The sequence below is a fragment of the Triturus cristatus genome, chromosome 6 (genome assembly GCF_964204655.1).
Source record: "Triturus cristatus chromosome 6, aTriCri1.1, whole genome shotgun sequence".
Lineage (NCBI taxonomy): Eukaryota > Metazoa > Chordata > Amphibia > Caudata > Salamandridae > Triturus > Triturus cristatus.
In genome coordinates, this window is record NC_140589.1 from 1188777216 (window position 1) to 1188801694 (window position 24479).

The window sequence follows — 24479 nt, forward strand, 5'->3', positions numbered from 1 at the left end:
ACAAATGTGAGTTAGCAAACAGGATAAAAGCAGGTAGCAGTCAAATAAACAGCATATCGTACAAACAGCAGCAGGGTATGTGTGTTTTAATGGATAGGGACAATCTGTAACTGAAATACATTTAGGTAAACTGTAAAAACCTGTGGGCATTCAAGTGCCAAAAAGAAATAACTTGAATACTGACTGAAGTACAATAGTATTGTGGGCATGGGAAACAAGTGATAAATAACAGTACGAATATAGGATACTGCCTAGTACGCCTACCTATCCCAGGGCCCCATGAGAAGCCTGACAGTAGCTTAATGGATAAACTACTTTCTGAGGTCTAGGCCCAGTGGCGGCTGGTGACATTTGAAAATGGTGAGGCGTAAATACTGCACTGTGGCGAGCGAGCGAGCATAGCGAGCCAGCCCAAACCAACTACAAGGGGTTCAGGGGAGTTCTCCCCCGAGAATTTGTTTTAAAAAGAGTGGGCAAATGGTGCATTTTCAAGCAAATTTGAGAATGAGGTGGCTTGGCGAACACATCTCTTGGAGTAGCCTGACAAGTCTCTTTGCACTTGCACAGAGACATCACTCTCCCTGCATTCACATAGGCACACTACTCACCCTGCACTCATAGACCCATTACTCACCCTTCCCTGACACATCACTAAGCCTGCATTCACCCACCCCTGCTCAACCTGCACTCACACAGACATCACTCACCCTTCGCTACACTGCACTCAAAGATGCACACTGTTTCGCTCTCCCTACACTCACAAAAGTAGACTGCTCACCTTGCACTCAGAAGGGCACACCACTCATCCAGTTTATTCAACCCACTCAACCCTCACTCATGAGGGCATACAGCTCATCCAGTGTACTCATACAGCCACACAACTCACTCTGCCCTCACACAGACTCACCATTCACTGTTGGATGCAATCGATACACACCCAATAACAGAGACCGATCTCCCCCCCCGGCTTGTCCTGCAGATTTGTTTCACTTCTAAATTCACGGTTGTCAAATCTGAGAACGAACCGCGGGGAAAAAGGATGAAACGAAAACTCTATATTAACGCTACAGTAGGAAAGGGGGAATTAGAGCAAAATAATAACATGTACCAAAACTGTAAAACACCAAAGGTAAACACACTAACTAGCGATAAAAGAGCGTATACACTTGGTTTGGGGGGAGTGAAGGGACCGCCTGAAGACAGAAAGATAAAATCGGAAGAACACGGCCGGGTGTGCATGAAATTAACAACAAAAGGAAGAGAGAAGGGTTCGCACAAACTAAAATAATACGAGAAAAAACTGACAAAAACGAAACAGAATATGAACCGAGAGACTGACTGGACATGCAACTTTGAAGGAAGAAAGAAGCGAACACACCAACATAGGAACAAAAGAAAGAGAGCAAATAACACCATATGAACAAAAAAGAAGTAACATACCAAAATATGAGCAAAAAAAAGGGAGCCAAATAGGGTGGATGGGGTTTAAGAAAAATACGGAACAGAGAAAGAAAATTGAGAGGAAAATAAATAGTATGAGAGAGAACAACTGGAAGTCAAGAAATTATGACAGTGATAAACGAAAAAGGGAAGAAGTAAGAAGCACAAAAGCAAAACGGAACAAAAAATTAGCTACTAAGGGGGATACATGGTCCACAATAAGACAGGGGGGTGAAAGTGAAGTAAGCACTGTAAATAAAGTAAAAAGCAAAGCGGGGGAAACACAATGCTCCGAGGAAAAGCGGGAAAGGAATTTGAACGCAAAGGTGGAAGGTAAACATTAAATGAAAACATAGCAGACAGAAAACTATTTAAGTACCATTCGCGGCCGGCATTAGGGGCGGGTGGGTGCAGGGGGGGTGAAAATGGGATTGTCGCGGGGGGATGGGGGGAGGCAGGAGGGGTTTAATTAAATAAATATATTAAATTAAACTTACTCAGCTTCTGGATGGGGATGGGGATGGGTCCGAGTCTGACTCCAGCCGTCCTGCGCCAATTCCGGCAGCTCTCCTCGTCATCTGGAAAGGCAGCCTCCCTCCCTCCCCTTCGCCAATCACAATGCTGCAATGGCAGCGTTGTAATTGGTGAGGCGCAGGGGGGAGCGCCCCAGCCGCGCCATTTTCGCCTGCATAGAGAAAAAGGGAGAGTGGGCGGTCGTGCTCGAGGGCGGGGGGGAGTGGCTTACCCACTGTTGCGTGTACTGACTGTTTGGTCGGCTTCAGGGGCCGACCAAACATTCAGTACCCACAGCAGTTGGTAAGCCACTCCCCCCCCTGCCCTTGAGCACAACCGCCCACCCTCCCGCCCCCAACCAGGCACTTCTGCTTTCTCGCAGTGCGAGAAGCAGAAACAAAAAATTGTAGTTTTTACCATTTTATGTTTCTGCTTCTCGCACTGCGAGAAAGCAGTGGGGTGGCGCCCAAACGCCCCTATGGAGGAGCCGCTGCTGTCTAGGACTGTGAGTGGTTTAGCTAGTTTCATAACATGTACTGGTTGGAATCAATGTTTGCAAAGCTCGTTGGGCCTGCTGTGAGAAAAAAATATCCCAGGGCTGCATTTGTAATTGTTTTCCATTCCGAGTCCATCCTTGTATAGTATGGAAGAAAGCAGGATTTACTGCATGGCACAAGTACTGTGAACAACAGTTTTCTCTGGGACTCTTTGAAGCAGATTTCACCCCGGGTGAGCATACACAGAGCACGGGGGGGGCAGAGCTTGACTGGGACAGCTGGAAGGAAAAATGCCCATGGGTTACTATGGCAGACCCTGAAGTAAGAAGTCAATGGTTGTTTAGACTGACATTGGGACTTAATTTGCATATTTTCAGTATAAAATCTGCAAACTGTTGGGAAACTTCTACCCACTCTCTTGCTTTGAAGCACGATGAAACAATTAATTTCTGAGTTGTTTGTTTGAATAAGTGGGCCAAAGTTCCTGGTCTGAGTTATATCTTCAAAACAGAAATTGAGATGCATACCCTTTTCTTATTCTATGTACAACAGGAGCATTTATTTAACTGTTCCTTACACGTATGCATCAATCTACATCACAAATAAGGCTCCCAGTTTTAAATTTTCACTGTTTTTACAAACATAATGATGGAAAGAATGCGGTACCCTGTCTGTATTAGTATTAAAACATAGAAAATCACAGAAATTAGACAATATTACGTGCATCTCTTCATTCTGTCAATTATGAACCCAAGCCAATACTTGAACCTATTGACAACACAAGGAGAGTAAAAAGTTGTAATATTTTTCTAATGAAGCTTGAATTTCTGCTATTGTGTGCATGGGCAAATACTACAATGTGGTGGGTGTGTTGCTAGTTAGGGCACTGTAACCATACACAAATGGCCCTATGATTGTGTGCTCTTCAGCTAAAAACCCTGAAAATATACTATGTGCAACTTCATCTTTGAGTCACCAAAAATTAATAAGGAGAAATACAGATGGATAAATAGAAATGAAAATAGCAACAAAAAAATACTTGTTCACCTATGCCATAGATATGTGTTGTGTGGGTACAGTACCATAGGCTGTCACTAGGTGTCCAGTGGAACCTCTTTTGACCACATATGATTCTGCACCCTGCAACATAGCCAGGCACAGGATATGGCGCAGCGGTGAGAGCTGGCGACTGATGAGATGGGGATCCGTGTTCGAGTCTGCTATCGGCTCAACATCGTGATTATTTAATGTCACCCAGCCTATAAATAAAAGTGCTTAATGTAAAATAACATAGGAATTCAATGCAGTGGAGAAGGGGGACATAAAGGGACATGAAGCAAGGGAAGCAGTGTTGTGGGAGGAGTGAGGGGAGGCACGGGGAGATAGATAAAGGGACCACAAGCAAATGAAGCGACTAAAGTGTCATTGCACAAGTAAACAGAAGAGTTATCGAGCATGAGGCAGGCCAAATTAAAAAAAAGTTCTCTCTAAGTATTAATACCCTGAACAGTAGGAACAGATATAAGAGGGGCAGCTCTCAGGGGAGGATACAAAATTCCAAAAGAAGGGACTACTAATTGTATTCACCAATGACAAGTCAGCATTTCTAAAGGACAGAACCCAGTGAAAAAGATGGGTGCTTCTTCAAGCCCATATCCTAGATACAGCATGTCTCGAAGAGATATACAGTATTCTCTGAACACACAAACAATATAGGCGTCAAGATCGTGGTATCAACTGTTCTTTATTCCAGTACTCAATTCCGCCCTTGTGCTTGGACTTTCCACTTATCAACATGTGTTTCATCTATGTGCTGTAAGTATAACCAAAGACTTCATCAGGGCTGAAAATAAAATATATAGTTTAGAGCGGAAACTCTGGCTTTTATAGTCCCGCCACCAGGGTCAAGGACCCAAAAGGCACCACTAGCGGTTGTGATGCCAACCTTATGTGCATGGCCAGGAGTTGGCCATAAGTTATATAGGGTCTGAGCAGGATCATCCATCGAAGGGATGGTGCACGCTGCCTAGGCGAGACCTAAAAAGCAACCACACACTAACCTGTTCAACAAGCCGACAAGCCGTTGGGGCACTGAAAGGTTGCTCTCTAGGCCTGTCCTGCCTTGGCCTTAAACAACAATTCGCTCTCAGCAGTTTGACATGAGATACAGTGATGCTCATAATTTGCTCTTTCTTTAACAGTACGCCAAGATGGACGCTGGAGTCATTGGTCACCTTGGTCTTCATGTTCTGTAACATGTGGAGTTGGGAATATCACTCGCATACGCCTCTGCAACTCCCCCCTGCCACAGATGGGTGGAAAAGACTGCCAGGGAAATGGGCGTGAGACGAAACAGTGTGAAGGCATCCCCTGCCCTGGTAAGATTGTTCTTGTTGACACAATATGAATGTATTTTAGACGAACGCCTTCGGCTTTTCTCGGTGCATTCTAGTAAAATCAAGCATACAACCCTTACAATATGTTAGAAATAAGAACTCATAAGATTAAAATGACTAAGATGTTTTCAGAGACTTTACAGACTTTATAGGCAGGACAGTGCTTTCTGCCAATTCTTCTTGCGACGATTACCATGGCATACATTATAGCTAAACTAATGCACCAGCTGTAAACTACTTTTGTCCACTATTTGATGCAAACCTTTAAATATACGTGAATTAATCTCGTGTTTTAGCTGTGAGCTAATGTTTGGCTGAGACTCAATTCTTTGACAGTTTTATCACCTAACTGATTGTGCCTCAAAGCCTGTTTTTAGTTTGTGTTTAGCATAGATGCATAATAATTTACGTCATGGGATATTGTCCTAGTTTTTACGTGTGTGTACTGTGGAGTGGATGATAGCGACTGTTTTGTTATAGGTTTTTTGCTGACAATTTTGACCCCTTTTTGGAAATTCTGCACGATATTTGGCAGAGACCGCACGAATTCACCTTAAGTTAATGCTTTCAAATTTCATGCAGATTGGATAAAGGAATTACAATTTACGAATGTTTCCTCTGCATTACACTCATTTTTGCTTAACAGATTTATACCAAACCTGGAATGATAGATTATTTTTTAGTTTTTTTGTATCCTTTTGTGGTTTTCTATACATTTGAATTGCAAAAAGTGTTGGGTGGTTTCCAGAGCCTTCCTGTTACAGATATCCCGACTATTACCCGCCTGAATTATTTTTACAAAACATAGTTAAACTAAAAATAAAACCGAGTGTCTATAGCAAGATGTTAAAATGATCGCCCCGGCCATTACTATACAATGCAACAGTTTGCAACCACACAGGTTTCCAAAATAACATTTCAGAAACATATTGCAGCGGACCATGTGAACAGCGACGCACCACAGCTTTGGGAGACTAGAACACACATCAGAGGATAGGAAATACCCTTTTAACCTAGGAAAAATCTCTAATTTTAGTCACGGAAGACTGCAGACACTAATCATTTATTGAAAATAGATGTAGTGTGAGATCTAATTATTGACTGTCTATTTTATGACGTAAACCTACAGCTGCTCTAATGTTTACCTCCACCACTAAATTGCACTAATAATAGCAAGTATAGCGCCTATGGCCAAGCCCCTTTCCCACAACCAATTGTTACTGCCCCTTACTGGGATTGTTTGCATTTTTGGAATGCTTATGAACTCATCCTTATCTGACAAATCTCCATTAAAACGTCAAAGAAAAAAACAACTATTCCCACATGTACTTGATGCTGGGAAGGAGTGCTCCAAAATGTATAATTTGTGTTGAACTGTGTTTTTTAAAAAGGAAGATTGCAACAACATTGTAAGAGGGTAATGCTAAGTTAGTATTCATAGTATGTAACTCCTGCATAAAAGGCCCTATAGACAGTGCTTAGCACGTAATGGGGATGGCAAATAGGTTTAGTGCATGGCCTGGGTAATTTCCTCTGCCTAACAGTACCAGCTGAGCATAGCCTGAAGGTTCCAGTAGCAACTGGAATGAGCATAGGACATGGTCAATGGCCACATCCTCCACCCAGTAGTCTCTGAGGGCAAGGGAGAGAGGACAGGGTGCAAGGTGTCTTTTTAAGGTGGTTACTGTAGATTAACTTATTGTCAAGAGGGCTTTCCATGTCAAGAGATGTAGTTTATTCCACCCTGGTTTTGGTTTGGAGAAGTGGAAAGAACTGTTATAATGTGGATACCTGAAAACTAGAACACTTATGTACACCATAAAGTTAAGGTGAGATTTATGAATCTATGAAAATTCTCGGTTTGTTCTGAAGATGTTTCAATGGATATTTATCCATAGAGAAAATGACCATCTCATCTTCTCCACCTTCAAAAGCAGAGCTTACTTGAACAAATTTAAATAGAGGCAGTTGTCCTTTATTGCTCCATGCACATGATCTGGACAGTGTTGCATGTATGGGGATGGGGATAATGGTCAGATATCTGCATTGGTATTATTGGGTCTATCTGCTGCCTTGGATACGGTCGACCATGAGATTCTTGTTGACCGCTTGGAGGCAGTAGGGCTCAAGGATGTTTACTTGAATTGGATGAAATCCTTTCTGCAAGCTCAGGCTCAGGCCGTGACGAAGGGCCCATATGTTGCTACATCTACCCAATTACATCTACCCTTATTGCATTTTGACTCCCCCAAGGATCTTCTCTCTCCACCTTTCTATTCAATGTATATGTAAGACCCCTAATTACAAGATTAGCAGCTTGCGGTTTTAGAATGTACAACTATGAAGTTGACTCCCAGTTTCTCATCCGCTTAGATAATACTCCGGCCTCACAGTTGGAATTTTAAAACAAAATTTGATTTATCCAGAGATGGAGGTGAAATAACCAGCTCAGGTTGAATGCAAACAAAACAGAGATTATAATTTTAAAAAGCAAAGTCGACCTCTGGAACAGCCCTTTTTGGCCAGTGGAGATGGGTGACCCTGAGAACCCTATGATTTCAGTTAAGAGTTTGAGTATATATTTGTTAGATAGTGATAATGATGACCTCCCAGGTTGGTGCTGTTGCATCGAAGTGCATTTTTACATTGAAATTGAGAACAAAAATGTCCTCTATTCTCTCCATGAAAGCCTTGAAAGCAACAATTATAGCTACAGTTACTTTCAGCTAGACTATGCCAACTCCATTTATTTAGCCCTTCCAAATAATGTGATATTTAGATTGTTGAGGAATTCCCACTTAACTTCTACACTAAAACAATTACATTGGGTACCTGTCAAGCAAAGGGTTTCATTTAAAATGTATTGTACAATATTTAAAGCGCTTCAAGATTCGGACCCACGTTTTTTGGTTTAGACTTACTAAATACACTCCCTCACGCAGATTAAGATCTTCTAGTGCCCATCTTCTCTAGGTCCTGTGATATAAGAAGCAATGCATGGGAGGATGCAGTTTCTCAGCCCAGGACACCTTGTTGTGGAATTCCTTACCTGACTACTTGAGGCTAGAAAACTGCCAGGTGACCTTCAAAACTAGCTGTTTTGACAGACTTAAACATGTTAGTTTGACTTTAAGGGAGTTTTATAAGTTTCAGACAGACCTATAAGAACTTTTTCAAATTTCAGGTTGTTTTCGTTCCCTTAGTCTTAAAGCATTTAGAAAACGCTGTTGAACCTGTGCTTTAGCTAGTTCTGTTAACATAACCTAACAGTACATATGGTTTTCACTAGCCACAGGAACACACCTTTGTTGCCAATGCACATCTGAAATTGCAGATGTTGCAGTTTCATCATGTCTACCAAGAAAGATTTCTAATAGTCGAAAAGAAAATGATATTCAGAGGGGTCAGTTGTTTGGATTTCCAAAAAGCTGTAGGATTACCTCACTAGTGTAAGGGTATCAGCAATACAATGCATCACTAATGAGAAATGAATGTGATGAGACGGACAGCACTGTATGTATGTATATATTTATGTATGTATGTGTTGGATTTGTCAAGCAAGAATATTCCTACAAAGCAATGGAGCCCTTTACAAACAAGGGCATAAGGGGATAAGAGGTTACCAAGACAAGTGACCATTGCAAGAGAGGTGGGTAAATGGAGAAAGCAGATTCCAGAGGGTTTGTGAAATACTGTAGGAATAACATTTTCTTCATTTCTTGAAGAAGACATGAGGGGAAGATACTGGGATTTGTTTCAATACTATTGGGGCTCATCTGGAGAAGGCATACTCTTTTGTTTACTCGTTCTTCCATCCATCACTTAGTGTCTAGTCTTGTGATATTGCTGCTCAGACAGTTGCAGGTGCTTTTAGAGATGCTGATCTTGGAGGCCTGATTAGGAGGTGTCTTTTTGAATAATGAGTTGTAAATGGTGCAACCCATCTTTCGAAAGTCTACATTGTTTAGGGGTGTAATTTTTTGGTATAGTTGCTCATCAGCCATCTACTGATGTATTTCGATGCTCCTGCTGTCCAGGCGTCATCAAATGCAATCCATGTAAGGCCTCCTTGGTCAAAGAACTGAGATAATGTTTAAGCTAAGGCCAGTGTTAAGTGATGAGCAGTGATAAATTAAAAGATGACTTGTAAAGCTTTTGCCCACCTACAGCAAATATCTCAACTTGCTCATGTATCAAACAAAGCCCACTGGAGATCAGTTATCATCTTTATTCCTGTTTGTATCAGCCTTTGAACTCTCCCCTTATATTCACAACAAATACAACATAATAATATTGGTTTTGCAATCACAATGTTGTTGTAATCAAAATGGTCCATAACATATTTAAAAAATGGAAAAGAGAACATTTGTTTCGGGTGCCTCCTTATTAAAAAATGATCTGTTAGAAAATGTTAAAATGTGTGGTTTTCTAATATGTCTTATGGAACCAACGAATAAAATCTGCATGACAATCCTGAACCTTTTTTAAGACATTAATTGATGTAATTCCTCTTACTCATTGCTAATTCTCTGAAATATGTCTTACAGTTAATGGCAAATGGGGACCCTGGTCTCCGTGGTCTAGTTGCACTGTCACTTGTGGAGGAGGCCTACGTGAAAGATCCCGTCTGTGTAACAGCCCACGACCACAATATGGAGGAAAGAAATGTGCGGGTGACACCAAAGAAAATGAGATGTGCAACAAGCAAGATTGTCCAATTGGTGTGTATACACATTTTGCAATGACTGCCTCCATTAAACAAAGTACAATAAACACAATGCCTCAAGAGAACAGAAAAGCTACCAAGATTCAGAGCACAAAGAGTTGATGTCACACACACACACACACGTATAAGAATACAAAAAGTATGATGGTAGATAAGACCTATTACTCCTGAATTCTTCCATACACGGTTTATTAATTTAGAGCCAGCCATCCATTACCACTATGGCAATATGTGTATTTTGTCTTCTGTATTCCTAAAATTGTGTTATAACTATTATCTACCATAGTGACTCATCACGCTGGCCTTCCAGGCTATACAGATATAAAATACATACATTTTCCCTCTGTTCATGCGGTGCCTCTAATCTATTTTTCGTTTGGACATGTGGTCTCCATAGCTGGACACACAGTGCCATACAATGAACATTATGGTAGAGAAATCTGTTTCATACTAGCCTCTTTCTACCTCTCTGCAATGAACTTTGACAGATAGTGGACATTATCGCTCCTAGGAAATTTCCTTCAATACTATGTCCAGCATCTTTTGTTGCACCTCAGGATCCCTTAAACCCAAATGCATTAGTTTTAAATTACGAGTACTAAACAATAAACACAACTCCAAAACTAATGAGAGAGGTTGCATTTAAGACCTTGAGCATATGATTTATACTACAGATTTGTGTGCCATTCATAAGGAAGCATTCTACCCTTTCCTGCCCTTCTAAAATGTCTCTTCTGATACCATTAGAAACAAGAGGCCTAATACTGATCATTTAATGCTCTAGCAATACCCCCTCTCTCCCAACTTAGCACCCTTAACCACCACATAGCCACTCCTGTCACATGGCCAGTGCTTACTTGAGTTACAAAAATTAAACTCACAATGAGGATGCTTAACTTGTTATGTTATGTTATGGACACTTCTAAAGCACCTGATTACCTGGGGGTGTCTTGGCGCTGAGTTGGGGTGTTACAGTGTAAAAGAGGAGCAGAGGAGGCTAAGCATTAAAGAGGCAAGTTTTGACAAGTTTCCTAAAGGTCAATAACGTGGGAGCTGCTTTGATGTTTATGGGCAAGCTGTTCCAAAGCACTGCCGCTTCGGAGGAGAAACAACTGACCCCCCCCATTTGAGTCTCTTGAATATAGGGCGCAAGACCGTTAATGTATTTTTGGATCTTAGATCTCGATAGGGTATGTACCAGGTGAGGGATTGTTTAAGGTAACTGGGGCCGGAATTGTGTAAGGCTTTGTAAGTAAGGCACAGAGCTTTGAATTTGATCCAGTTAGCCACTGTCAGCCTGTGCAGCTTTTCGATATAGGCTGAAACAGAATGAAATTTGGGTAAGTCGAGAATAAGCCTCGCTACTGCATTTTGAACACTTTTTAATTTCTTAATGTACTGTTTTTGGACCTGAACGTATAGGCCATTACAGTAGTCCAAATTAGAGACGATTAATAGAGAAATTACTGTTTTTCTGGAGATAAGGGGAATGAACGAGAGAATCTTCTTAATGATTCTCAAAGTATTAAAACAAGAGGATATGACCGAGCAGATATGTTTATTAAGGTTCAATTTCTCGTCAATAACTATGGCCAGATTCTTTACTTTTTGGACCGGGATGGAAAGATTTCCCAGCTCCATAGGCCAACATGCTTGGCTCCAGAATTGGGGTTTGTTGCCAAATAGAATGACCTCGGTTTTCTCCCTATTCAATGCTTGCCCATCCAGTTACTGACTGCTCTCATACAGTCATGAAACTGGGAAGTAATAAATTCTACTTCGTTTGATGCCGAGACAACAATCTGAATATCGTCTGCATATGAAGTAGGTGAAAACCTGAATGATCTAATCAGTGAGGAGATTTCGATGACATAAATATTAAAGAGTAATGGACTCAGGGAGGATCCCTGAGGGACCCCACATGGGAGGGAAAATGACTTAGATGTAAAGTTCCCTAACCTAACTGAGGGCTCCCTCTCTATTAAGAAAGACTGGAGTAAGTTAAGAGCTTTGTCAGTGATACCCAATTTTTCAAGGCAGTCGATGAGGGTGGCATGGTCCAAAGTATCCAATGCCGCCGACAGGTCGAGAAGGATGAGTGCTGCAGACCCTCCTTTATCCAGAATATTTAGTTATCTGTATAAAAAGATATTCCTCATCTTCAAGCAGTCAACATCCTGTCATTAACCATTAACATAAGGCCTGAGTAACATAGGTAATGAAATCCATTAGTGTTGCCTGGAAAACCGTTCATCTGGTGAAACCATACTATCATGGATAAAGAAAATTCTATTTACTAGTAGAGAATTTCACGTTTTTGCCAGAAACTGTATAAGCAAAGTATTAAAAAGAATCAAGCATTCAAGTGAAAACCCAAATGTCATTGGCCCATTTGCAAGGCTTAACATTCCTCAATCCAGCTGATTAGCCTAGCACAAAGCCTGTTGTCCAAAGGAAAAATACACGGTCACATAATATATCCCAAAAGAAATTTCTCGGTCATGAAATCACCTAGTAAATGTATTACCTTGGTCACTCTTCTATTATTCCAACTATAGAAACTTCCCATAAATCTGGTCTAAATTTTGCCCATTACACCTTATATCAAAGAGGCTATCTAGTGGCATGCCATTATGCAACACGCTGAATCAGTATATAATACTTCTCCTTAAACAGTTTAAAAAAAAAAATTACAGTTCATCATTAAATCATTATGAAGATCTTATCATATACATACACATTTTCACATGCAGAATATTCACTTAGCAAAAGCAGACAAAGAGTACAGGTAAAGTGCATACTTGTGTTGTGAACCATAAACTCTTTGATTCAGTACATCACAAGCATGACCAAAGTTATGTGAAAACAAACTCCTCGTTGAAAAACACTATATCCTATCTCATCATTCACAAGACTTCTACTAGGACTAGATTATAATTGTAGCCTTTAATACATTACAACTGATTGTCTATACATTACTTTTAGTCTACATGCTCCGTTTCACATAAAAATAATGTTCTGAAGCACTCATTAAGACAATCATAAATGCCAATCTGGTAATTTATCATTTGCAATTCAGCATATAATACATTTGTGCCAACCATTTCTTATGTAAAGTTGTGACTACATAACCTTCAATTGTTGTCTTCTTACATGCATTTTTAATCAAATAGCAAATAATCAATGAAGGAACACGCCCTAGGAATGGCATCAAGATGAACCTCCTCTTAGACAATTTGATATGCTCTCATCATTCACCCTCTATTTTTCACTACTTACAGCAGTTCTCAGCACTGTTACTGAAGTCTCAGCTAAATCATGTCAGTCAGTCAAGTATTTGTCAAATTCCAACCATCAGCTTCCTCACCTTCCACGTATGTTTCAAGGTTAGAATGTACACAATTTGCCAAGAGTTGCTCTGAACGATCCAACATTATTTGAGGCAAGCTACTATGTTAGACTGTTTTATCTACGTTGGAGTCATTTATAGTAAACTAGATCATATTTTTTTAAATGTCGAGCCATTCCTAAAACTGAAACTCTCCTGTGTGATATTGTATGTGAACAATATTAGGCATATTTCCTCCACTGGATTGCATTTAGTAAAAATAAGAGAAAAGGTCAAATCACCAAACATACTTAATGAATAATTGCATACTCTATTCTTTAAGGAATTCATAAGTAGTCTTGCCATGGACCACTAACTGAAGTTGCTGAATATCTTCCATCAAAAAGTCCATAGTTCCTGAGGCTCTCAGACATGTAATAAGATCCCTTCTGCTAGCGGAAACAACATTTGACGGAGATGTCCAGTTACTACATCATCTCCAACCTCCATCACTATAGTAATATATTGAACTGGAAACGTAGAAAACCCTGCATTATGAAAATTTGGCTTCACATCTTTCAGAACATCTTAGACCACACTGCTGGGCAGCACAAAACATTAGCACATTTGATAAGCACCAATCCGTAGCCCTGATCCTATTCACCCTATTCACCCTATGCATGACACAAAGGGTCTCTAGATATCCAACCCATTCTCTTCTCTAAAAAACACTTAGTTCCTGAAGTGAGAAGAAATAAGCATCTGCATATATTGAATTGTTACTTTGCATTAATATCAATCCAGTAGTGCTCAGTTGTGCCTGTTAAAGACTGGAATGCACATATGCGTATCTGGCTGACTTAACTCGGAAGGGAACAGCGCAGTTTGAACTGCTAACCACATCCTCCATTCAAAAAATGAGATCATTTCAAGTTCATATAGAAAGGTGCTCTCAAACAAAAAGAAGGAACATCTTAAAAGTATTCAGAATCAAGCATCATGCGATCACTCAACTGCTCCTATGAAGAACAAAAAATCTTTTTTTAAATTACTTGGCATTATGTATGAAGCATGACGGCGCCAAGGGCCGTAATTCCTGCAGGAGCTTGCCTTCATCTACACCACTGCTGGGTCCTCAGATTTAGTTACTCCCATATGATTGAAAGTCAGATTCAGTTGAAACTCGGAAGGGTGCAAAGCCATAGTGATAGTGTTAGACCTGGCACCCATTGGCGTGGGTCTCCCTTCCAGTTTTTGCTGTTGCCTCATTTGTTTTTGCTGGTTATAGATGCTTTGAGCACTGTGCCATTGCTGTTCAGTGCCACAGTGCAAGTGCTCCCTATAGTAAATTGATGTATGGATTAGTGACTCCATGATTGGCTTGATTGGTTTACTAGTCAGACCCTAGTACAGTGCATTGCGTGTGCCCAGGGCTTGTAAGCAATGCTGCTGGTGGGCTTGCAGCACTGATTGTGCCACCCACCGGAGCAGCTTTTAAAGTGTGTCTTAGGTCTGCCATTGCAGAGCCTGTGTGCTGTCTGGTACTGCCATGCTGCCTGGGCAAGTGCACCCACTTGCCCGTTCCTAAACCTTCCCTTTTATACATATTAGTCACCTCTATGGTAGGCCCAAGGGCAGGGTGCATTGTAGGTCAAAGGTAGGACATGCCCTGGTGTGTGTGGCATGTCCTGATAGTGAATTACAGCCATTTTCGTTTTTCACTATTGCAAGGCTACCTGTTCTCCATAGGCCAGAATGGGCAGTTTGATTATTACGTTTTATAATCCTAACTGACTCAGGGAACATGGTAGAAATTTGAGTTTAGTATGCCTGAATGATAAAAAACATCTGTTAGTGAAGTTGGTTTTAGCATTCTGTGTTTGAAAATACCACTTTTAGAACGTAGGTCTTTTCTTGCCTAACCATCCAAACCTGCCTCTGCTAGGCTGTGTATCCCTTATCTGGCGTTTGAGTGACAGGGGCAGGGGGATTCCAGCAGGCAGGGTGAGTCAGCACAAGGCTGAATAGAGACATCTGCATCTAGATGGATGGGAGGGGTTGCACCTGGGACCTGAATAGGGCTGGGCCTTCCCTCCACAATGCTGGCTCCACCTCCTCTGGTGTGTCTGATGTCCCTGCCCTGCACTGTGAAAGGAAAGTAGGAGACATGTCAACAAAGTGCTCCAGGACTGACCAGAACTGGTTTGGACTAGGCAAAGGCCTCTCTGCCTCCAGAGAACAAAGAGAAAAGGAGTTTAAAATATTGGGACCCAGACCCAAGAACTTTAGATCACTTCTGGGAATCAAGACAAACCTTTGCTGAGGAGAAGAACCAGGAAGCTGAAGGAGGAGACTACCCCTCTGCTGTGTGTTTGGGGGTTGGCCTGCAGTGGTTGCTTCATTACCAAAGAGAGGAGAAAAGGACTGAGTGTGATTTCTATCAACTTGAGGAAGAATCTCCAAGGGCTTGAACTAGAGCTTACCTAATACCTGAAGTCTCAGGGATACAAGACCTCACCAACCAGCTCCCCCTGAATTCCCTTGCTGGGATTTGAAGTACCTGCTGTTGTGCTGGGCCTTCTGAGAGACTGCTTGTCGCTGGGAGCTGGAAGTGCGACGCAACAACGAGAAGCGTGTCGCAGCTGCTGTCATCGCATCGCCGAGGAAGCGAGCCGCCGCTGCCATCATCGCATCGCCGAAGTGCGGCCCATCGCCAGAGAAGCTGGATGCTGCCACAGAGGTCATCGTCGCATCACCGGAGAAGCGCGTCGCAAGGCCTGTTGCGGCTCCAAAGATCATCGAGTTGCCGCACGGCCGTCTGGCATGCACGCATCACAACAACGTTGTCGCATCGCAACCAAGACACCATTTTGTCGCATTGCACCAAAGAAGAGTATTGCATCGAGGTGCCAGCGTATCGCATTGCACCAGAGAGCAGTAAGAAACCGACGCATCAACTCCCCATTCAGTAAGGAAGCGAGCATCAACTCCTCTGCACAGCAGTAAGGAACCGACGCGTCCACTCCCCTGCGTGTAAGGAATCAACGCATCACCTTCCCTGCAACCCTTTTGTTTTCTTTGTGCTACGCATTTAAGGTACATTGAGAGTAAAGTGTCGCATATATAACTTGAGAGAACTGAACTATTTTATAACATTTGAGAGACTATTTTTAGTACAGTATTGTGGATTTTTGTCATTTGGTCTTGTGTTAAGTCTATATAAAAATACTTATTTTTATAATACATCTGTGTGGTGTCCATTTGTAGTGTTGTCACTGTATTACTGTATGTGTTCACAAATGCTTTAAACACTGCCTCTGAGAGAAGCCTGCCTGCTCGTGCCAAGCTACCAAGAGGGTGAGCAGGGGTTATTTTAGAAGTGTAGCCCCTTACCCTGACTAGACGCAAGAGTCCCTATTTGTCACAGGTACCTACCTATGCAAACTAGAGACCCCCAAATCTAACATTGGTGGTCAGTGGTGAGGATTTGGACTTGCATTTGTGATTCATGTACAGTGATTGGTGTGCAGACTATAACGCAACCACATACTTTAAGAGAATTTTTCCTTCGAACTTCTTTTCTATTTTTGATTCCTGATAACTGCCAGTCTTTTTGCTGCCATAAGCAAGTCAGCATCCATAGTATCTGTAGACATTGTGTTTTTAAGAAGAGAGAATTGCTACTTACACTGTGCCTCATCTCAAAGCTTTGTGCAAAAATGTTTAAATCTCTGTGAAAGGCCTCACCAAGAAAGAGTAATTCCAAAAGGCGCTGAGGGCCTGGGTAGAATCTAGGAATGCCCCTGAGCATCCCGAGGAGCCAGCAGAGGAGGCTGAGTATTTAAATGGGCAGCTTGAGGGGCCAGTGGGCCTAGCTGGAGGGAAAACACCTTCAGAGGTGGGCAGCAGTGTTTCTTTCAAAGGATTGTCCCCAGGAGAGCTGGAGGACAGAGCAAAGGAGAGGATGCATAAGTTGGTCAGAAAGACATAGAGAGCAAGGAAATAGAGCTTGGGATGGAATTAGAGATGAAGAAGTTAGCCTTAGAGGAAAAGAGAATGCATTTTGAGCATGAGATAGGATTGAGGGAATTTGAACTCAAGGCCAAATGTTTAGAGGTTCCTCCCTCTGGTGGCAGCATACCGCCAATGCAGGTATAAGCAAGAGCTTACATCCCCAAAGATGTAGTTAAAGATTTCCACAAGAATAAGGATATTGGTCAGTGGTTTAGGGCTTATGAAGCTGCAATGTTAGCCCACCGGGTCCCTGAGAAGGATTGGGGAGCGGGTTTGTGGGGCTGCTTTGTTAGTGATAGGAGGGACACTTTGTTGGATTTACCTACAGAGGAGCAGATGTCCTATACTCACATGAAGGGAGCCCTAATGTCCAGATTTGGTTTTACCCCAGTATACAGACAAAGGTTTAGAAATTGCAGAAAACTGGAGTCTCCCACTTGGGTGGAATATGTGTCTTTCTTTTGCAGAGCATTGGATGGTTGGGTCAAGGGTAGAAAAGTGGATAAGTTTGAGGCGCTCTATGATTTGTTAGCATGGGAGCACTTGTCCAATAACTGTTTTCCAGAGCTCCGCCAGCATCTTATTGATAGCAAGCTAACTAACCCTAGGAAGCTTGCTGAGGAGGCGGACCACTGGGTGAGCACACGGGTCCAGAAGGGTTATGTGGGAGACTTTGCCAAAGGTGGGCAGGGTCCCCAGCAGAAGAGTGGGGGGACAAGGGTAAACAGAGGGAGTTCCAGAAAGGGCCCCAAAGTAATTACCAAGGGAAAGTTTCCCAGCCTCCCCCTGAGAAGAAGGCAGTGGCCACGGCAGATAAATCTGTTCACAAGGGGCCCAAGACCTGTTTTAAGTGCGGTCAGGTAGGCCACTGTTCTTATCATGCTAGATGTCCCTTGTATGGGAAAAGAGCACCCACTGGTGCACCACCCGGGCAGTTGGCTAGTGTAGCCCTGGGGGAAGAGATGGGTGCCCAAGGTGGGTGGGGTCCCGCAGAGATGTCCCTTGTCTCTTTAGGAGACTGTGAAGTGGTCCCCAGGACCCAGCTGCCTGATAACACTAAGAAATACAGGCAGTGGGTGACCATCATTGGCAAGAGGGTGGAAGCTCTTAGAGACACCGGAGCCATTGTGACAGCTGTCAGTTGTTGGCTGGTGTCTGAAGAGCAGGTAGTCCCAAATGCATTTTACCCAGTTGTTGCCGCTGACAACACAGAGAGCCACTGCAAGGTGGCACAGGTTCCCTTTGAGTGGGGGGTCTCAGGGACTCTTCAAGTAGCTGTGAGGCCAGCCATGCCTTTTGAATGTCTGTTAGGTAACGATCTGGAGAGCTCCCCTTGGGCTAAGGTGGAGCAGAGAGCTCATTTAGAGATGTTGGGGTTGCCTGAGTGGGCCTGCATTACCACTCAGTCTATGGCAACTAGTAAGGGTGTTCAAGAGGACCTGGAGCCTGATAAAATGGCCCAGGCGCCTGCCTTAAAGAGAAGCGGTAGGGGGCACGGGAAACCGGCCCCTGAGATTCCCACGGCCCAGGAGGAGACGGACACTGAGGGGGATGCCCTGGAGCCTACCGGGGAAGAGATTGCTGAACTGGGAGACCTGCCTGAGCTGACCCATTGGCAGCAGAAAGAAGGTCTCTCCAGGGAGGTGTTCTGAGAGGAGCAGAACAAGTGCCCTTCTCTTGTGGGTTTGCGGCAGCAGGCTGCAAACCAGGCAAAAGGTGATCAGTCTGGATCACATTGGATCTACTGGGAGAATGGTCTCCTGTATAGTGAGCCTAAGGTTGCTGTGCCTGGCTCAGCCCGTGTGCTGGTGATACCCCAGCGCTTCAGAGCCTTCCTACTGGGGCTGGCTCATGAGGTGCCTTTAGCAGGACATTTGGGGCAGGACAAGATCTTTGAAAGGCTTGTCACCCACTTTTATTGGCCCCAAATGCGCAAGAGTTCAGACACTCATTGCAGGGCCTGTCAGACTTGCAAAGCAAGTGGAAAGAGTGGGAGGAAGCACAAGGCTCCTCTCCAGCCATTCCCTGTGGTCAGCACCCACTTTGAGAGGGTGGGAATTGACATTGTGGGGCCTCTGGATCCCAAGACAGCCATAGGCAACAGGTTCATCCTGGTCTTGGTGGACCATGCCACCCGGTACCCGGAAGCCATTCCTTTGAGGACAGTGATTGCCGCCGTGGTGAGACGAGCACTGATGGGAATTTTCTCACAAGTAGGATTCCCTAGAGAGGTGGTGTCTGACCGAGGTACCAACTTCATTTCTAAGTATATGAAGTCCCTGTGGCAGGAGTGTGGTGTATATATTCACTTTAAAGGTAAATTAGAAAAACACTTTTTTTCATTACCTGGAGGGGTAGAGAGGATATCAAGTTAGAGTAACTCCTCCTATAATATAATCACTTACTCACTTAAATTACTCTAACGGATCAACCGTAGTTGATATGGGTGCACTTTAGTGGGGAGAGATGTGAAGGATCTAATTAGAGTAAATACCTACGTCTTCACCAGCAGGTGAGCAAGGAAAAATCTTCCTTTTTGTTTATTTACCCTCACACACCCTAGTGGTGTCATGCTTCATCATCGGGTCACCCCGACGCCTAAAAGTCGGGGTGGGCTCAACCACAGTGTTGGGAGCTCTTGATAGAAGTTGGTGACCTGGGGGGCTGAATAAATTAAAATACCTCAAACAGATCCCCAGTTTCCCTTTATTCTTGGGTCTGTTTGGGTAACTAAAAAAACAAATGTTGGGTCTTATAAGGAATCTTATGGTCCTAAGACCCTAGTGCCAACATGTTTCAGTCCTATACTGGCCTTATGGGTCCTGGACTTTCATCAGGGCTAAGTTTTGGCCTCCCTAGGAACCAGGATATAAGGGGTTTCCCTATCCTGTATGCGATGCAAGGGCAGAGTAGCTGCTCCTTGTAATGATGATTGATAATTTACCAATCATGAATAGTACTTGCTCACCTGCTGGTGAAGACGTAGGTATTTACTCTAATTAGATCCTTCACATCTCTCCCCACTAAAGTGCACCCATATCAACTACGGTTGATCCGTTAGAGTAATTTAAGTGAGTAAAGGAGTGTGGTGTAACCTACAAGTTCACCACTCCTTACCACCCCCAAGGAAATGGGTTGGTTGAGAGATTCAACCGAACCCTAAAAGGCTTGATTATGGGTCTTGAGGAACCTATGAGGTGTAAGTGGGATGTCCTCTTACCATGCCTGCTTTTTGCATACCATGAGGTGCCACAGAAATCTCTAGGGTTCAGTCCCTTTGAGCTTCTCTATGGACACCCAGTGAGAGGACCTTTGAGTTTGGTCAAGGAAGGCTGGGAGCAATCTCCCAGGAAACCTCCCCAGGATGTATATAGCCACATGCTGGCCTTCAGGAACCAAACTCGGCGTTTCAGAAAACTTGCTGAGGTGAATCTGTAAGCCAGCCAGGAGGAGATGAAGCAGTGGTACGACCAGAATGCCACTCTGGTAGAGCTTCAGCCTGGTCAAAGAGTGTGGGTCATGTCTCCAGTTGAGCCCTGTGAGCTCCAGGATAAGTGTACCGGACCATTTGAGGTGGTGGAGTGCAAGAGTCTGGTTACCTACTTGGTGGACTTGCAGTCTCCCAGGAACTCCTTGCGGTTCCTGCATGTCAACCGCCTGAAGCCCCACTTAGAGAGGTCCGAAGTGGGCATGCTCCTAGCAACAGATGCTGGAATGGAGAAGGAGACAGCCTCTTCCTGTCCTCCTGTCTGCAACAGAGCAAGATGGGTCAGTGGATGGAGTAAACCTCTCTTCCACCCCTGACCCCCTGAGCAATAGAATGACTGTCACCAGTTGGTGGGACAGTTTTCTGACCTGTTCTCCCTGATTCCCAGTGTCACTGATTGATGCGTTCATGATGTAGACACTGGGGACAGTCCTCCTGTCAAGCACAAAACTTACAGGGTGACTGACAGGGTGAGAGCTTGCATCAAGGAGGAGGTCTCCAAGATGCTTGCGTTAGGGGTGATTGAGTCTTCTAACAGTCTTTGGGCCAGCCCAGTGGTCTTGGTCCCAAAGGCTGCTGCACCGGGTGTCACGCCAGAACTGCGGTTCTGTGTGGACTACCGAGGGCTCAATTCAGTCACTAGAACTGACGCGCACACCATCCCTAGAGCTGAGGAGCTCATTCTTCGGTTAGGGGCTGCCCGGTACCGCAGCAGATCGCCTTGAATGATGGGCAAAAGAGAGGTCAGCATTCTCCACACCAGATGGGCACTACCAATTCCGGGTTATGCCCTTTGGGATGAAGAATGCCCCTGCCACCTTTCAGAGGTTGGTCAACCATGTGTTGGTTGGACTGGATGATTTCAGCACCGCCTACCTGGATGACATTGCAGTGTTCAGCGCCACTTGGGAAGAACATCTGCGCCACCTCTGGGAAGTGTTGATGCAGCTGCGGAGAGCAGGCCTCACGATCAAGGCGAGTAAGTGCCAGATCGGGCAGGGTTCCGTGGTGTACTTGGGACACCAGGGTGGGAGCGGCCTGATGGCGCCCCTACAGCCCAAGATTGAAACCATTCTGGCTTGGGAACCCCCCCAAGACCCACACAGAGGTGAGAGCCTTTTTAGGACTCACCGGGTATTACAGGAGGTTTGTCAAGGGGTATGGCAGCATTGTTGCACCCTTGACAGAGCTGACTTCCAGGAAGCAGCCCAAGAGAGTGATTTGGACTGACATCCTTCAGAGAGCTTTTGATGCCCTGAAGACTGCCATGTGCACGGCGCCCATGCTGCTGGCACCCACCTTCTCAAAAGAGTTTATTGTGCAAACAGATGCTTCAGAGCATGGTGTGGGGGCTGTTCTATCACAGATCAATCAAGAGGGCCTAGATCAACCTGTAGCCTTCATCAGTAGGAGGTTACTTCCACGGGAACAGAGGTGGAGTGCAATTGAGCGTGAGGCATTTGCTGTGGTCTGGGCACTGAAGAAGTTGAGACCATACTTGTTAGGGACTCACTTCCGGGTTCAGACAGACCACAGGCCCCTCAGATGGTTGATGCAGATGAGGGGTGAGAATCCAAAGCTGTTGAGGTGGTCCATTTCCCTACAGGGGATGGATTTCACGGTGGAACACCGCACCGGTACAGAACACGCCAATGCTGATGGTCTGTCCAGATTTTTCCACCTTAGTGATGAGAACTCCCAGGAGGTAGGGTAGTTCTCCCCACATTTCAGCTGGAGGGGACACGTGATAGACCTGGCACCATTGGCATGGGTCTCCCTTCCATTTTTTGCTGTTGCCTCATGTGTTTTTGCTGGTTATAGATGCTTTGGGCACTGTGCCACTGCTGTTCAGTGTCACAGTGCAAGTGCTCCCTATGGTAAATTGATGTATGGATTAGTGACTCCATGATTGGCTTGATTGGTTTACTTGTCAGACCCTAGTACAGTGCATAGCGTGTGCCAAGGGCTTGTAACCAATGCTGCTGGTGGGCTTGCAGCACTGATTGTGCCACCCACTGGAGCAGCTTGTAAAGTGTGTCTTAGGTCTGCCATTGCAGAGCCTGTGTGCTGTCTGGTACTGCCATGCTGACTGGGCAAGTGCACCCACTTGCCAGTCCCTAAACCTTCCCTTTTATACATATTAGTCACCTCTATGGTAGGCCCAAGGGCAGGGTGCATTGTAGGTAAAAGGTAGGACATGCCCTGGTGTGTGTGGCATGTCCTGATAGTGAATTACAGCCATTTTCGTTTTTCACTATAGCAAGGCTACCTGTTCTCCATAAGCCAGAAAGGGCAGTTTGATTATTACATTTTATAATCCTAACTGACTCAGGGAACATGTTAGAAATTTGAGTTTAGTATGCCTGAACTCAGAATGATAAAATACATCATTTAGTGAAGTTGGTTTTAACATTCTGTGTTTGAAAATACCACTTTTAGAAAGTAGGTATTTTCTTGTCTAACCATCCAAACCTGCCTCTGCTAGGCTGTGTATTCCTTGTGTGAAGTTTGAGCGACAGGGGCTGGAGGATTCCAGGAGGCAGGGTGTCAGCACAAGGCTGAATAGAGAGATCTGCATCTAGATGGGTGGGAGGGGTTGCACCTGGGACCTGAATAGGGCTGGGCCTTCCCTCCACAATGCTGGCTCCGCCTCCTGCTGTGTGTCTGATGTCCCTGCCCTGCACTGTGAAAGGAAAGTAGGAGACATGTCAAAGTGCTCCAGGACTGACCAGAACTGGTTTGGAATAGGCAAAGGCCTCTCTGCCTTCAGAGAACAAAGAGAAAAGGAGTATAAATATTGGGACCCAGACCCAAGAACTTTAGATCACTTCTGGGAATCAAGACGAACCTTTGCTGAGGAGAAGAACCAGGAAGCTGAAGGAGGAGACTACCCCTGTGCTGTGTGTGGGGGTTGGCCTGCAGTTGTTGCTTCATTACCAAAGAGTGGAGAAAAGGACTGAGTGTGCTTTCTGTCAACTTGAGGAAGAATCTCCAAGGTCTTGAACTAGAGCTTGCCTCGTGCCTGAAGTCTCAGGGATACAAGACTTCACCAACCAGCAACCCCCGAATTCCCTTGCTGGGAATTGAAGTGTCTGCTGTTGTGCTGGGCCTTCTGAGAGACTGTGTGTCGCTGGGAGCTGGAAGCGCGACGCAGCAACGAGAAGCGTGTCACCGCCGCAGCCGCTGTCAACGCATCGCCGAGGAAGCGAGCGGCCGCTGTCATCATCGCATCGCCGAAGCGCAGCACATCACCGGAGAAGCGGGACGCTGCCACTGAGGTCATCGTCGCATCATCGGAGAAGCGCATCGCAGGACCTGTCGCGGCTCCAAAGATCATCGAGTCGCTGCACGGCCGTCGGGCGTGCACGCATCACACCAACGTTGTCGCATCGCAACCAAGACGCCATATTGTCGCATCGCACCGGAGAAGAGTATCGCATCGAGGTGGCAGCATGTCGCATCGCACCGGAGAGCAGTAAGAAACCGACGCATCAACTCCCCACACAGTAAGGAAGCAAGCATCAACTCCCCTGCGCAGCAGTAAGGAACCGACGCATCCACTCCCCTGCGTGTAAGGAATTGACGCATCACCTTCCCTGCAACCCTACACATTTAAGGTACATTGAGAGTAAAGTGTTGCATTTACAACTTGAGAGAACTGAACTATTTTATAACATTTGAGAGACTATTTTTGAGTACAGCATTGTGGATTTTTGTCGTTTGGTCTTGTGTTAAGTCTATATAAAAATACTTATTTTTATAATACAGCCTGCGTGGTGTTCATTTGTAGTGTTGTCACTGTATTACTGTATGTGTTCACAAATGCTTTACACACTACCTCTGAGATAAGCCTGCCTGCTCGTGCCAGGCTACCAAGGGGGTGAGCAGGGGTTATTTTAAGAGTGTAGCCCCTTACCCTGACTAGACGCAAGAGTCCCTATTTGTCACAGGTACTTACCTATGCCAACTAGAGACCCCCAAATCTAACAGATAGCACCAGCACTTGAGAGAAAAGAATAAGAATGAGCAGAATGACTTGGATAGTACAGAGTACTTTAGAACACACTTCTGCCTTTTC

The 24479-nt window shown here is 44.4% G+C and overlaps 1 protein-coding gene across 2 annotated transcripts in view; it reads left to right on the forward strand.

The window, feature by feature from the left end:
• The window catches only part of THBS2 (thrombospondin 2), a 556651-nt gene that overhangs the window by 166427 nt on the left and 365745 nt on the right, over nt 1-24479 (forward strand). For both annotated transcript variants that reach the window (XM_085612109.1, XM_085612110.1), the window contains exons 9-10: nt 4652-4828; nt 9394-9567. In XM_085612109.1, coding sequence (XP_085468235.1) covers nt 4652-4828; nt 9394-9567 — 351 coding nt within the window. The remainder of the gene's footprint in view (nt 1-4651; nt 4829-9393; nt 9568-24479) is intronic.